This window comes from Magnolia sinica, chromosome 16 (genome assembly GCF_029962835.1).
Source record: "Magnolia sinica isolate HGM2019 chromosome 16, MsV1, whole genome shotgun sequence".
Lineage (NCBI taxonomy): Eukaryota > Viridiplantae > Streptophyta > Magnoliopsida > Magnoliales > Magnoliaceae > Magnolia > Magnolia sinica.
In genome coordinates this window covers 60,870,127-60,883,630 of record NC_080588.1, presented here as the reverse complement: position 1 = coordinate 60,883,630, position 13,504 = coordinate 60,870,127, and the positions used below count along the sequence as shown (strand labels likewise).

Here is a 13,504-nt window from a genome sequence, read left to right as displayed (position 1 = left end):
GGAGGGTTTCAACGGTAGTAAACTCTTTTCGCCGTTTTCACTCTCGTGCAGCCCACTTGAGTTTTGGATCCACCTCATTTTCAGTCGCATGTATTAAAATAACCTCTCAAAAACGAATGGACGGGGTGGATTTCTAACAAACATCACTGTGGGGCCCACCTGGCATCCCGGCGCAGGAACTTCCGGAAATCCGCTTAGTAGGGATTTATATCTTCATCATCACTAAAACACTCTTTCTGCTGATACTGGAGCTTCAGAAGCATCAACCATGGCCGTCGGGTTAGGGTCCTTCCTCTCTCTCTCTCCATTCCTATCTATGTTCTGTATCGGTTTCACCAAGAGACGTCCGAATCAGGTCAAGCGTACTTGTTATGGCCAATCTAGCCAGATCAGACAGGTTTGCTCCTTTCCCAACCATTCAACTGCTACCTTTTGTGATACTCATACCATATCTTAAATCTGTTTCAATTCATGTCTTATTTTCAGATCCGCCACAAAATGAGAGAGATAATGGTCAAAGGAACCAGTACAGAAGTTCATTCCTGAGGTCATTGGGTAAGAGATTGAGAAAGCAACCAGCCTCAAGTATCTACCCACTCCAGAATGTATTTATCCGTAAAGTGAAGATCTTGAAGCCCCCAAAATTCGATCTTTGGAAGCTCATGGAGGTAGACTTGCATTTTCGCACCCGTACCAACACCCAATTTTCTTTATCTGGGAAGTGCCAGATTTTTAACCATTCGAAGAGGGATAATGATAATTTAAAAAAAGAAAAAAGAAAAAAAGAAAACAGAGTGCCAGATTCAGCCATTCTGTGAATAACTAAGACTCTAATATTCCTTGGAAGCTCATGTGGGTGCAAGTGCACGTTGAATTTGGACCACTGGTCCTTACTTTTCTCCTAGCCAAGTGTTTTTCTTGTGCATTTGTGGCCTTTCCACCTGATGGATTGGCTCAATTTTGGGCCAAAGCATGTGCGGCATATGCATGTGTTCCTAGAGAAAACCCTCAATTCCCCTTTTTATGGATCTCTGCAACATCTCTTATACCTGATTATCATGAACTTGCCCAATTTTGGACTGGTATCATCTTGTGTGGGGCATGTGCACGACATTGGCGCGTGTTCCTAAAGAAAACCCTTGGCCCCCTTAAGTGTATCTTCACAGCCTCTCCTAACCTGGTTATCATTAGTGTTTGCAGTATCTGTATCGTTACATGTATCGCTGCCTGGGAATATGAAACATGTATTGATATGGTCGATACCTGAAAATATATCGTTGATTGAGGGAAATGTTTGGGAAATATGGGGAAAATGGTGGAATTTCTCAATGAAACTTTAGGAGGTGCTAAAACATACATATTTGCATATTTAGAAATCAAATAACTGTAAAAAAAAAAAAAAAAAAAAAAAACCCTAGATGCATACATACTAAGTTTTCCTTTAATGGGGGCCTAAAAGCATGTAACGCTGATTGAGGCAAACATCGAGTAAAATGGTGGAATTTTCAATGATATTTTAGAAGATGCTAAAATACACATATTTGCATATTTAATAATCAAATAATAGCTAAAAAGTTGCAAATTTGCATATTTAGGAAACAAATAATAAGTTTCCATTTAATGGGCGCATAAAAACATGTATCGTTGATAAGGAAACATGAGGAAATGGTGGATCCATCCATGCATGCACATACATACATACAAACAATGCATGATCCATCCAACCATCCATGCATGCACATGCATACATACAAACAATGCATGATCCATCCAACCATCCATGCATGCATACATACATACAATGACAAATACATATTTACAAAAATACATGATCCATCCATTCATGCATGCATTCATAGACACATTTATATATACATCCATCCATCTAACCATCCTTTCATCCATCCATCCATGCATACAGACACACACACATACATCCCCGATCCATTCATCCATCCATGCATGCATACATATACAAACTTGCATTTCGTCATACAACCATGAACCCATACAAAAAATTTGAAATGGAATTTCTTTTAATAAACAAAATTTTGATAATATCGATATATACACAAATACATGATCCATCCATCCATTCATGCATGCATTCATAGACGCATGTATACATCCATCCATGCGTGCATACACATATTCATCCTTGATCCATTCATCCATCCATGCATGCATACATATATAAACTTGCAGTTCATCATACAACCATGAACCCATAAAAAGAATTTGATATGGAATTTCTTTTAATAAACAAAATTTTGGCAATATTGATACATTGGCGATATTATCAAAATATCACTGATTTATTGGTAATACAAGCGACACTTGGTATTTACATAGTCGAAAACATTTGTGATATCAATACACGAGTGATATTGATACATTGTCGATACGTCGCGACATATCACCGATACCTGAAATTTCTAATACTACTAGTGTTATTGGTATCGCCAAGTTGGCAAGTCCAATGATACCTGAAATTTCTAATACTACTAGTACTTTTGCAGGTCCACGGCGATTACTCGGAGGATGTGGGAGTGAAGGTGGATAAACCGGATGAAGATACTATGACGGAAGGGGAAACAGAAGTAGTTGGAGCCTGATTGAGTTGTTATTGTCTCGAGTTCTCTCGTCACATTAGTTTTGGTATGTGCCTCGTCAGTTTTGGTAATTTTAGATGTTCACAGTTTTAGCATGCCTAACCATGTTTTATTTATTTAAATATGGGCTTATTGTAGACCTTATGTGGGTTTGTTTTGTCTTGCTTAGGTTGGGCCATAGTGCAACTTGACAGTGCTATTGTACAACCTTGGTTGCTTGCTAAATGAACATGGATTTTGTCATGTGAATGGATGATTCTTTCAATTAATTTTGCAGATGAATCTGGACCATTGAATTGAAAATTTTAATGGCTCACACTCAACTAAATCACTCTTGTTGAAACATTTCTTTCATTCTTTCCCCTCTCCCATAATGCAGGGGCATTTCACACCGGACTCAAGTGGGGTAGCCTGTGGGATGCGGGGACACACTTGGGGTGGGCGGCCCGTGTGAGGTGGGTGGCTCATGTGAGGCGGTACCCATGTGATTTGTGGCCCACGAGGGGGGTTCAGCCGAGGTCCTAACCCATGAGATGTAGGGCCTGGGCTATGAGATAAAGGGATTGATTTGCCATGCTTTAACAATTCGAGCTTTTAGAGCAAGTGGTTAATTTTCTTGCATCAAATTGGTATCAGAGCAGGAGGTCTCGTGTTCGAGACTCTTCACCGGAGGTGATTAATGCAGGGGCATTTCACACCGGGCTCGAGTGGGGTAGCCTGTGGGATGCGGGGACACACTCGGGGTAGGCAGCCCGTGTGAGGCGGGCCCCACCCGTGAGAAGCGGGTGGCTCGTGTGAAGCGGTACCCATGTGATTTGGGGCCCACGAGGGGGGGTTCGGCCGAGGTCCTAACCCATGAGATGTGGGCTTGGGCTATGAGATAAATGGATTGATTTGCCATGCTCTAACAGTTCGAGCTTTTAAAGCAAGTGGTTAATTGTCTTGCATCATCCCACTTAACTGCCAAGAGACTGCACTTGGAACGGTCTCTTCTCCTCCTAATTGCCCCACCATTTCATTTTATCAGTGGATCTCATGCTGTCATAGGCTGTTGGATCCTCGAGGTCATGCTTGGAACTATGGATTCCATGCCACACTGCAGAAAAAAGGAAAAAGGGTTTTCTTTTGATGTGACAAATTTGTTGAATAGCAAAGAAAGAGGTTTGTTTGAATCCATCCTGACGTATTGCAATATGATACGTGGTTAACTTAGCCACTGAAATTGGATTCTTTCCAGTGACTCAAACCAATTATATGATAGGGCTTCCCATAGATGGGAGTGCCCTAAACATCTCCAAGGTTTAATATTTCAAGGCTTTGATCATACGGATGGTGACTGTCAACTTTTAAATCAAATGATCCAAATTTCAAACAGTTGAAACACTTGAATTTCAGACATTTTATTTGTTGTTTATCCACCACAAATACACATTGGTGAGACACATCGAATAACCATTTACATCATCGGAAGATGATCCAAATTCAAAGGCTAAAGTCCCGATGTATTGATTGCAATATGTTGGTGTGTATTTGAGGACACATTGCAAAGACAATGTGGATTCTGCCAAACAATCATTACACTTTTCCATAATTTAGATTTTTGACACAAGGTGAGTGTCGTGAGAGAAATATGAGAATTCCACTTACTACTTAAACAAGGATTCAAAATTGAAATCCCTGTTTTGTTAATTCTGGTGGAAATTATCATTGGATAATTATTGTTTCTTCTTTCCTTTCTATTGCCTTGGATCTACTTACCCTCCGAGTGAAACAGTGTCAGACTGGGATCGGGCATAGCTTGGCCCATTGCCACCCTACTTACTGAATCTTGGATCTAAGGGATGGTAAATACAGGGAGACTGTCCAACCATCGTTTCGGGTGTAGGCTTTCATGCCATATGCTATGGGCTACATATAGCACTGACGTTGTGTGCTGCATGTAGCCTGCATCATTCCTCACATGTCATTAAAAATGATCCTCACCATAGATTGAGTTAGTTGAATGTGAGCCATTAAAAATTTTATTTTAAATGCCCTTATTCATGGAAGCAGATTGCGTCCTGACCCCGGATGATAATCCATCCAGGGTGGGCTCTTTGGGGCCCACCATGATGCATGGGTTTTATCCATGCAGTCCATCCGTTTTGCCAGATCATTTTAGGGTATGAACCCCAAAACGAGGCAGATTCAAGGCTTAACTAGACCATACAGTTGGAATTGAACGCCCACCATTAAAAACTTATTGGGAGCCACAAAAGTTTTGGAATTATGGCAAATAAACATCAAGGTAACTCAAAGGAAGGTTTCCATTGGGGGTGTCATTATCACCACTACTTCCTATGGCATGGTCCACACTCATTAAGCCTGACCATCCCATTTTGCTTGTAAAACTTGGATGGCTTGGCATTTATTTTCATTCATCCATTTCATAGCCAAAAGTTAAATGGTCAGCATCATGTAGTCAATACTGATTTGGAATTTGCTCCATCCATTGTGGGTCCCATTTTTTGGAAGGTGTAGATTTACAAACATTTGTGTTGACTAGTTCGATAAATGAGTTGTTGTTCACCCTGCTTGATAGTGTCCCTCTCTGCATTTACAAAGCTACTTTACACATTCACGTGCACACACACCTCATTTGAAATTCCGAACTGTCCAAGTGGCAAGCCTTATTTAAAGGTGCGCCATATTCAAAAACCTTGAATAGATGATCCTCACCGTCTAATTGGTGCCATCAAATGGATGATCAGTGATGCACTCAACACGCACACAGACATTTTCCAATTTATCTAATTTTGTATTTGTGCTCTCCATATTGTTTGGTTTGAAGTTACTGTATATCCTATATACCACTAAAGTGTATTGGTCATTGAAAGGCAAACATACTACCACTAATGTGGATTGGAATCAGTCTTCTGAATTAGCCACTAGTGGGCCAATCAAGAACAGCCCATACCCGAAAAACACTTGCAACAATCTTGACCGTTGTATCAAACCAAGTAATATGTATTGTCTTGCTGTTATAGGTGCCTCTTGTAAGAAGAACTTTATTACAAATGAAAGCCAAATGGAAGATAAGAATTATGTATATTAGATAAAGAATAAGAGCTACGGAGCTTTTTGTATACAATAAAAAAAATAGAAATTTTATACATTGAATGTCATGGAAACTATGCAATATGCATAGATGTATAAATATTGCACCCGTCTTGCTTCTGCTGCTTTAAATTGCAGGTGTTATCAGTATTTTCTGGCACATTATACTGTCATTATATTCTATGAAAGGGCACTCCAATAGCTCGAATCTGTCTGAATTTGTTGCCTTAGAAAAACCACACGACGTAGTCCAACTCTGTAGAAACTTAGGAGCTATAGGCAATATCAATTTTTGTACACCCATGTCGGAAAGAATCTGCATAAAAAGCAAGTAGAACAATGTGAGCAAGTCTCCATAATTGCCATGGTATTTCATTGTTTGTATTGAAATAATCTCAGACATTGCCCGCATGAGCAAGCATCTGAAGGAACCATGAAGGATATTGAATCCTCTGTGGCATTCAAGCAATATCTAGGCTGTTCAGGAAGTGGGAACACCATATATGACCCCATGGCTTAAAATTTGGTTCAGTTCGTCCATAAAGCGGGCCACATGTATATTAATAGAAATGGACTGTCAAACTAACTTGACCAGATATCCACATTCAACATATACATGTGTCCTACCTGGTGCGGAATAGAGTGATATTGGGACATGAAATTCACAGACTTCCTATACTCAAACTGTGTCAATATCCTCAACTTTTTCCCCAAACACATAGATGGATAGGTAAAACTATGTTATCTCTTATGCCTCTAATCAATGGGTTGAATGAAAATTATTCACACAAGTTAAAACATATCATTAAATATCAATACACAATATCTAGCTGTATATCTATATCTACTGAAAATCTTACCTTTTGTAAATTGTTCATGAGAAGACGTGCCATTCCTCGTTGGCGCGACGTAACACGTGTACCCAATAGAGGCACTTCTGCTACCTTGTCACCGTGGACCCTAGAATAGAAATGTGCCAAAAGTAGAATAATATTTTGTTATACAATACATACAAGAGTGAAAAAAAAAAAAGAAGAAAAGTAAAAGGTTCAAATACGGGTTACCAAGGTACCTGAATGTGGCCACAGATATTGGTCTCTTCCCTCTGTCCAAGATCATGGTATAGAAACCTCGATAGTTCTGATAGGGCAGCTTCGATCTGCATTGAAGGAAAGAGGCTCAGTTTATCATGGATAGAAGTGACACTGAGCAACATGGAAAACCCATGAGTTTCTTAATCTTCAAAAGATTCTATTTAGTTCCAAGTAGTGGAAGTTAAATGTATCAAATCTTGAATTTAAGAAAATGTACTCTTCAGTTTTATTTTTTATTTTAAGTGTTGGAATGCAACAATGGCAGTAGACTCATTGAGGTCAATATGCTAATGATTAAAATCAGGGTATATGCTTTGTCGACAGTGCCCTCACATTAACAGCCTGGATCACCAAATAACTAGCCCCATGTGCAGACGAGTACCGGGACTTGGTGATTCCTCAACCTCAAAGACACATCGTGCTATATAGCTAACAATATAATAGGACTACAAGGACAATAGATATTTTTATTACTGAAAGCAGGAAAGTAGGTCTTACTCTTTACTGAAAACAATATCTTTGATAAGGTTCGTCTTGGTAACTGGCTGGACAATGCGACCATAACAATCGCGCAGTACAGCACGTGCATTCTCAAGCTTGCGGTTAGTCATTGCTTCAATATAGGAGGATGTGTGAAGATCATGCCCATCCTTTTCATTTGACCTCAAAATAGTCCACGATAGATCCCCTATGTCCGTTGGATTTGATTTTCCAAGAAACTTTTGGAGATGGAAGAATATCTGTATCACAATAAGTACATTAGCAGAAATTAACATTATCATAGCTGAAAAAAAAAAAAAAAAATAGCACAAGAATGAGTATTATTGTGCTAGAATTGACCACTCTTAAGGAAATCCATGGAGGAGAAAGAATTTCAAGGAGAGACACATGACAATCTTTCTTAAATTAGTAACTGGATAAATATAGAGTTGAAGTTTCTTGGATTTCAAAAATTGCTTATAATCACAAATATGTTGAATTCAAACACATGATTCGACTTGAAAATTCAATGATTCTGATTTCTTTCTACTATAAAGAGATGTGTGTACAAGATACAAGCCACCCATTAGGCGGGCCCGCTGTTCGAATTCCTTGACATGTGCGGCACACATTTTAGACTTTTAGATGCCTTGACATGCACCACTTATGTACAATGAATGTGGATCATATGTCAGTTTTTTAACTGTCAAGTATATAGGTGACATCTCAAAATCCACCAAACAACTATGTAGTTGAAAAAGAAAGATAATAAAAGGTATGAATATTCAATGACACATTTATAACAAAATATTTCATGTATCAGTAAAATTCTTGTAAATGTGTAAAGCAAGAACTTGATAAAACACAAATCACATAATAGCACTAATTATAGCTGCATATGCATGGATTATTGAAATGAATTGAAATAATTAATTCAATAAATGAAAATGATTGGATTGCAGTTATTTTCCATATTCTTACTTTTAAAAGAAGTGGCAATTACATTAGTTTCAAATGGTTAAGAAATTAACTCAATTTCGAGTGAATCGAACATTTGCAGTTCAATTCAGTTGTGCATCCAAACACACTGTAAGTGAAACATTAATTAGAAAAAGCATATAGTTCTACTTCTCATAGAGAAAATTTTGAAGTACCTCTGCACATTTTTCCTTGCAAAACCAATTTCCTTTCGGACGACTTTCAAGCCCTTCGACTCCTCTTTCTCTTAGACAACCCACATGATCTAAAGAAAATTAAAGAAAATGTTAGTTTTGGAGATCAATTTTCCATTCAACACATCTAGGAAAAAAGAAGATGAGAGAAGAACCTACATCTATGTTCACATTGATCACAATACACAATCGTTCGCTCCACAAACTGATCGCCGTCATTATTGTATTCACCCCCGCCGCATAATCCACATGCACAAGATGGGCAGAACCATTCACTTCCATGAAAACCCTACACGAGCGCCAACATCAAGTTAAACGTGAGAAAAAAAATATATATTTTAAAAAAATCATAATTTTCTCTATTCTCGGTATTAATATATGAATTAAGGCTGTGTTTGGATTAAAAAATAAAAAGAAAATTTGAAAATTTAGTCCAATAAAGAGAAAATAAAAATAAAAATCATAATGACATTTTATAGTATTCACAATGAGGAATTAACATTCAAATTATAATCATTTCCTTCCAAATCCGCCCATAAAGAAATAAAATTACAATTTGGAATCTAACCCATCAATACAAATATTAAGGTGATTATGATTCAGCCATTTCCTCTATACATGACTAATTTATTTGAAATCAATTCAATAGTGCATCCAAACACTGGTTGAATTATATAGCAGATTTGGGGGGATCAAGCTAACTATTTGAACTTAATTGCCAAACTGTAGTGGAAATAGAATTATATCATAAGGTTTCAAGAGTTTGGGATCATACCTCTAAACCAATGCAGCTTGAGTGAAACATGCGCAGGCATTCACCTTCACACACTAGCAATCCAACCCCTTGGTGGAGACAAATGTGGCATATTCCATTTCCTCTGCAACATGATGTGTTACTCTTCATTTCTTCTGCAATTGCGACTCTGCAATCCTTTTTGTCAACCTTCATTTGCTGAATTAAGGGGTGGGCCTGATTCCTCTCCATTTGCTCATGCAGATACCCTGTGAAACCTTCAACACTCAAATCACTCTCCATTTTCTGAATTATGGGGTGTGGATTTTGTTCATAGCCTTTAACTTCATCACCATTTTTTATTTGTGCTTGACACTGCATCAGCGACCTTCCATCTTCCAAGAAGATATTGGCAGTAGGCCGATGACTATGGCTGCCTGCATGGATCTCAAACTTGGAAAGACAATACACATTTTTGCAACACGAGCATCTGATTCCTTCACGCATGACCCACCCTTCTGCCATAACACGGTTGTCCTTTTTATTCCAGTAACGTGCTTTCTCCCCCAACAACACCACGTTATTGTCTATCAGAGAAGACAGGTTTATTGAAGGCGTGTGTCTATTCCATCGTTTTGCTTCTTTCTCCACTGAAGAAGCACTGCAAGAAGAAGGCGACTTGTTGCATTCAGGTTCTCCACATTCCAGGCGATTGCCAATCAATCCCTGGAGTTCAAGCATATATTGACCAACTTGATCTTTATCTATGATGTGTTCAATCATCCATTGATCAAATTCATCATCATCAAGAAAAGAATCCATCTTCCTGAAATTATAAAAATCATGTTATGCGAATTACATGAAAACAAATGCATTCGTGTTTAATTGATACAACAGGAAATGAATTAAGCATGACACTATCAGATGTTCTGGGTTAGATTGTAATTAGCACCTTTCATCAGTGGGCCATGCAGGTTCTCCACGTTCTGGGCATTTGCCAATCAATCCCTGGAGTTCAAGCATATATTGATTAACTTGATCTTTATCTATGATGTGTTCAATCATGCATTGATCAAATTCATCATCATCAAGAAAAGAATCCATCTTCCTGAAAATATAAAAATCATGTTATGTAAATTACATGAAATCAAATGCATTCGTGTTTAATTGATACAACAGGAAATGAATTAAGCATGACACTATCAGATGTTCTGGGTTAGATTGTAATTAGCACCTTTCATCAGTGGGCCCCACTGAAGAAGCACTGGAAGGCGAAGGCGAGTTGCATTCAAGCTTTCTTCTCTTTAATCCAGGTTCTCTACATTCCATTTCAGGTTGCAGGCGTTTGCCAATCAATCCCTGGAGTTCAAGCTCTAATCGATCAACTTGATCTTTATCTATGACGTTTTCGGTCATCACCCATTGATCAAATTCATCGCCATCAAGAAAAGAATCCATCTTCCTGAAAATATAAAAATCATGTTATGTAAATTACATGAAAACAAATGCATTCATGTTTAATCGATACAACAGGAAAGGAATTAAGCATGACACTATCAGATGTTCTGGGTTAGATTGTAATTAGCACCACTCATCAGTGGGCCCCATGCAGCAAATGCTCTCCCATCATCATCATCAACTAAGCCCTAACCTAACTAATGGGGGATAAATGGAATTCCCATTGTCCCATGTTCATCATCACCTAAGTCTTACCAGTTACCTTGATCCAGTTAATTTGTTAAGCTGCACTATTAGCCACTTGTGGGTCCCATGGTTCAATGGTCCAGATTGTCCATCTTACGGTTCCAATCCATGATCAAAAGGGGCATGACAGTCCACACTCCGCATTGAATCTGAGTGGTTGTAGTTATTTTTATGGCAAAGATCAAAGCATCATGATCTTCCAATCTACAAGATTTATGGTAAATTGTCCAACCATGGAGGGGCCCATCATAATAAACTGTCTGGATCACCAATTCATGAGCCTGAGATGTATGGAATTGTGGGTCTCATGATAGTATGATTCCTCCTAATGCAGAACCATGGTTCAGTGGTTAAGGCTATCAATCTGATATTCTCCGCCATGAATGCATCATAACCCCAAAATGGCCTGGATAGAACAATCCGGACAATTCGATCTGTAGCATGCAAATAGATGGCGATGAAAGAAATACAGCAAGTGAATATAAAGAAGGTGAAAGTGTAGACAGCTAGTATATTCCAAACAGGAATACTTTTTTTGGGCATTCCCAACTACAGGGGAGCCTAGCAGATTAGCGACCTAGATCAATAGTCTGTAGGCCCCATTTGTACGGCCTGGTACCGACTCAACTCGAACCAAATGGGTGAGTCAGTCCGAACTGCGTAGGTTTCGCCCAATCTGAATTCAAACCGAGTCGAGTTTGAGTTACCCAGTAACTCGACTGACTTGATCCGAAACCTGATTCTCGGACTCGGTTCCAATCAGGCCAGACCGGACTCGGATCGAGTCAGGCATGCTGGACTCGATATCGGGTACGAGTCCAGCCTATTTCAAAACCAGATCGAGTCTAGTCAGCCCTAACTCGATCGGTCCGACTTGACTCGAGTTGATTTCCAGCTCTAACCATAGGAGAGGACCACATCCTAAGCCCTGGAGCTCCAAAACACCAAGGTAGGTAAGAAGGAAAGATCCAGCTACAAAAGGCCTAAATTTTATGCATGGAACACGTGCACAAGATGTGGGCCATTTAATCAATGGATTGTCCTAAAACAGAATACCTTGCGTAGAGATGCTCTACTTTTTCAGGAAGAGAGTGTAAGACCTCTATTAGGTGCTCCCCCACATGATAAACGGTTTAGATCTGACTATTGGATTAGACTTATTGAGCATGCGGTGGACCCCACTATAGATGTAATGGTAAGCTTGGACTGTAATATATGGGGTGGAGACTTGAGGGTGGTCTGTTAGTACCAACGTACAGAAACCTAAGAGGAAACTTTTCAGGGCCCACATAAGATATTTGTGTCTACAGTTTTGAATGTTTTCAACGGTTGACATTTCTATTCTAACTGTTTCCTTGTCGTGTGGCCCACATGTGTATCTGGTTGATTTTTAGAGTCCCAAGTTGAGAAACTAATGGACGGAGTAGATTTCTCACGGGCATATGTGGGTCCCACATACCTAGCTTCTGACTACGGGAAATCTCAAATTGAGGAAGATTCATGACCATCCTCATGCATCCACGTAAAAAGAAACAAGGGTTTTTTTTTTTCAATTGAATTTAGGAGTATCTCATCTATATTTCAACACCCGACACACACCAACGTTGCGGTGGGGCCCATTACTAACGTACGTGTAGGGCTGGCAACCGTCGATCAGTCCACCATCCAAATACTGGGGACAAGCCATTCGAAATATTGATCACCAGCCCCACGATCAACGTTCGTGATGAGCCAGGCCCAATCCCGCGGTGAATGAGGCCATGCGCTTTATTTCAAGCCCTCAAGTGGGGCTGGGGCCCACCATACCACCACATGCAGAGACACGAGAGAGCCATACCTTTCGCGTTTTTCTTCTTCACAGAGACTCTTTGTTTTTTCTCTTCCCGACTGTTTTGTTGAGAGATTGAGAGAGTTGGTGGAAATACTCTTCTAATCTTTAAAGATGAAATGACCGAAATGACCTTATCTTCTATACTTTCTAAATAAGTAATGCGAGACTTCTGGAAGGATGCGGCTCCCCTATATCCCCGGATCCATCGAATTGCGGCGCCAACCGTGATGCATGTGCCTTACATCCACGCCGTCCATCCCTTTTTACAGCTCGTTTCAGGACACAATTAAAAAATGAAGCAGATCCAGATCTCAGGTGGACCATACAACAGGAAACAATGGTTATTAAATACCCACCATTAAAATTTTCTCATGGTGCCACCGGGACGTTTATTTACCATCCAAGCTGTTGGTAAGATCACAAAAGACCTTGATGAAGGGACCACACAAATATTAGTTTGATCCAAACTTTTTGTGGCCCATAAGAAGTTTTGTATCAGATGGTATGGTCCACCTGAGATTTGGATGGCACCGAAGCCGTATCTGTCGTGGACCCACGTATGGAACCCAATGCGTCCAACTGGTGCACACGTCCATGAAGATCATAAGAAACAAGACCCATGCCTTTCCAATCATCCGGTGGGCCAAAATTAAAATATACACTCTCCAAAAACAACCTAATTCTTGTGTGGCCCACGTAATGATTGGACAGGCATGATCTTTAATTCTTCTGTTCATCATGATGTGGTACACCTGTTGAACGGGTTGGATGTCACACGCACA

At 39.5% G+C, this 13,504-nt stretch overlaps 1 protein-coding gene, 1 long non-coding RNA gene and 1 pseudogene across 2 annotated transcripts; 1 reads left to right on the top strand and 2 right to left on the bottom strand.

The window, feature by feature from the left end:
- LOC131229761 (small ribosomal subunit protein eS1-like) overlaps positions 1-10,102 on the top strand; it is a 44,710-nt pseudogene extending 34,608 nt beyond the window's left edge.
- LOC131229765 (uncharacterized) lies at positions 8,419-9,350 on the bottom strand. The gene is made up of 3 exons (XR_009163576.1): positions 9,230-9,350; positions 8,614-8,743; positions 8,419-8,525 (listed from the first exon to the last, which is right to left on the bottom strand). It is a non-coding gene; the product is annotated as an uncharacterized LOC131229765 (long non-coding RNA).
- On the bottom strand, positions 9,355-10,328 carry LOC131228881 (uncharacterized). The gene is made up of 3 exons (XM_058224727.1): positions 10,140-10,328; positions 9,466-10,013; positions 9,355-9,377 (listed from the first exon to the last, which is right to left on the bottom strand). The coding sequence occupies exons 1-3, from the start codon at positions 10,289-10,291 to the stop codon at positions 9,355-9,357; spliced, it is 723 nt and encodes a 240-aa protein (XP_058080710.1). The 5' UTR covers positions 10,292-10,328.
- Positions 10,329-13,504: the final 3,176 nt, after the last annotated feature.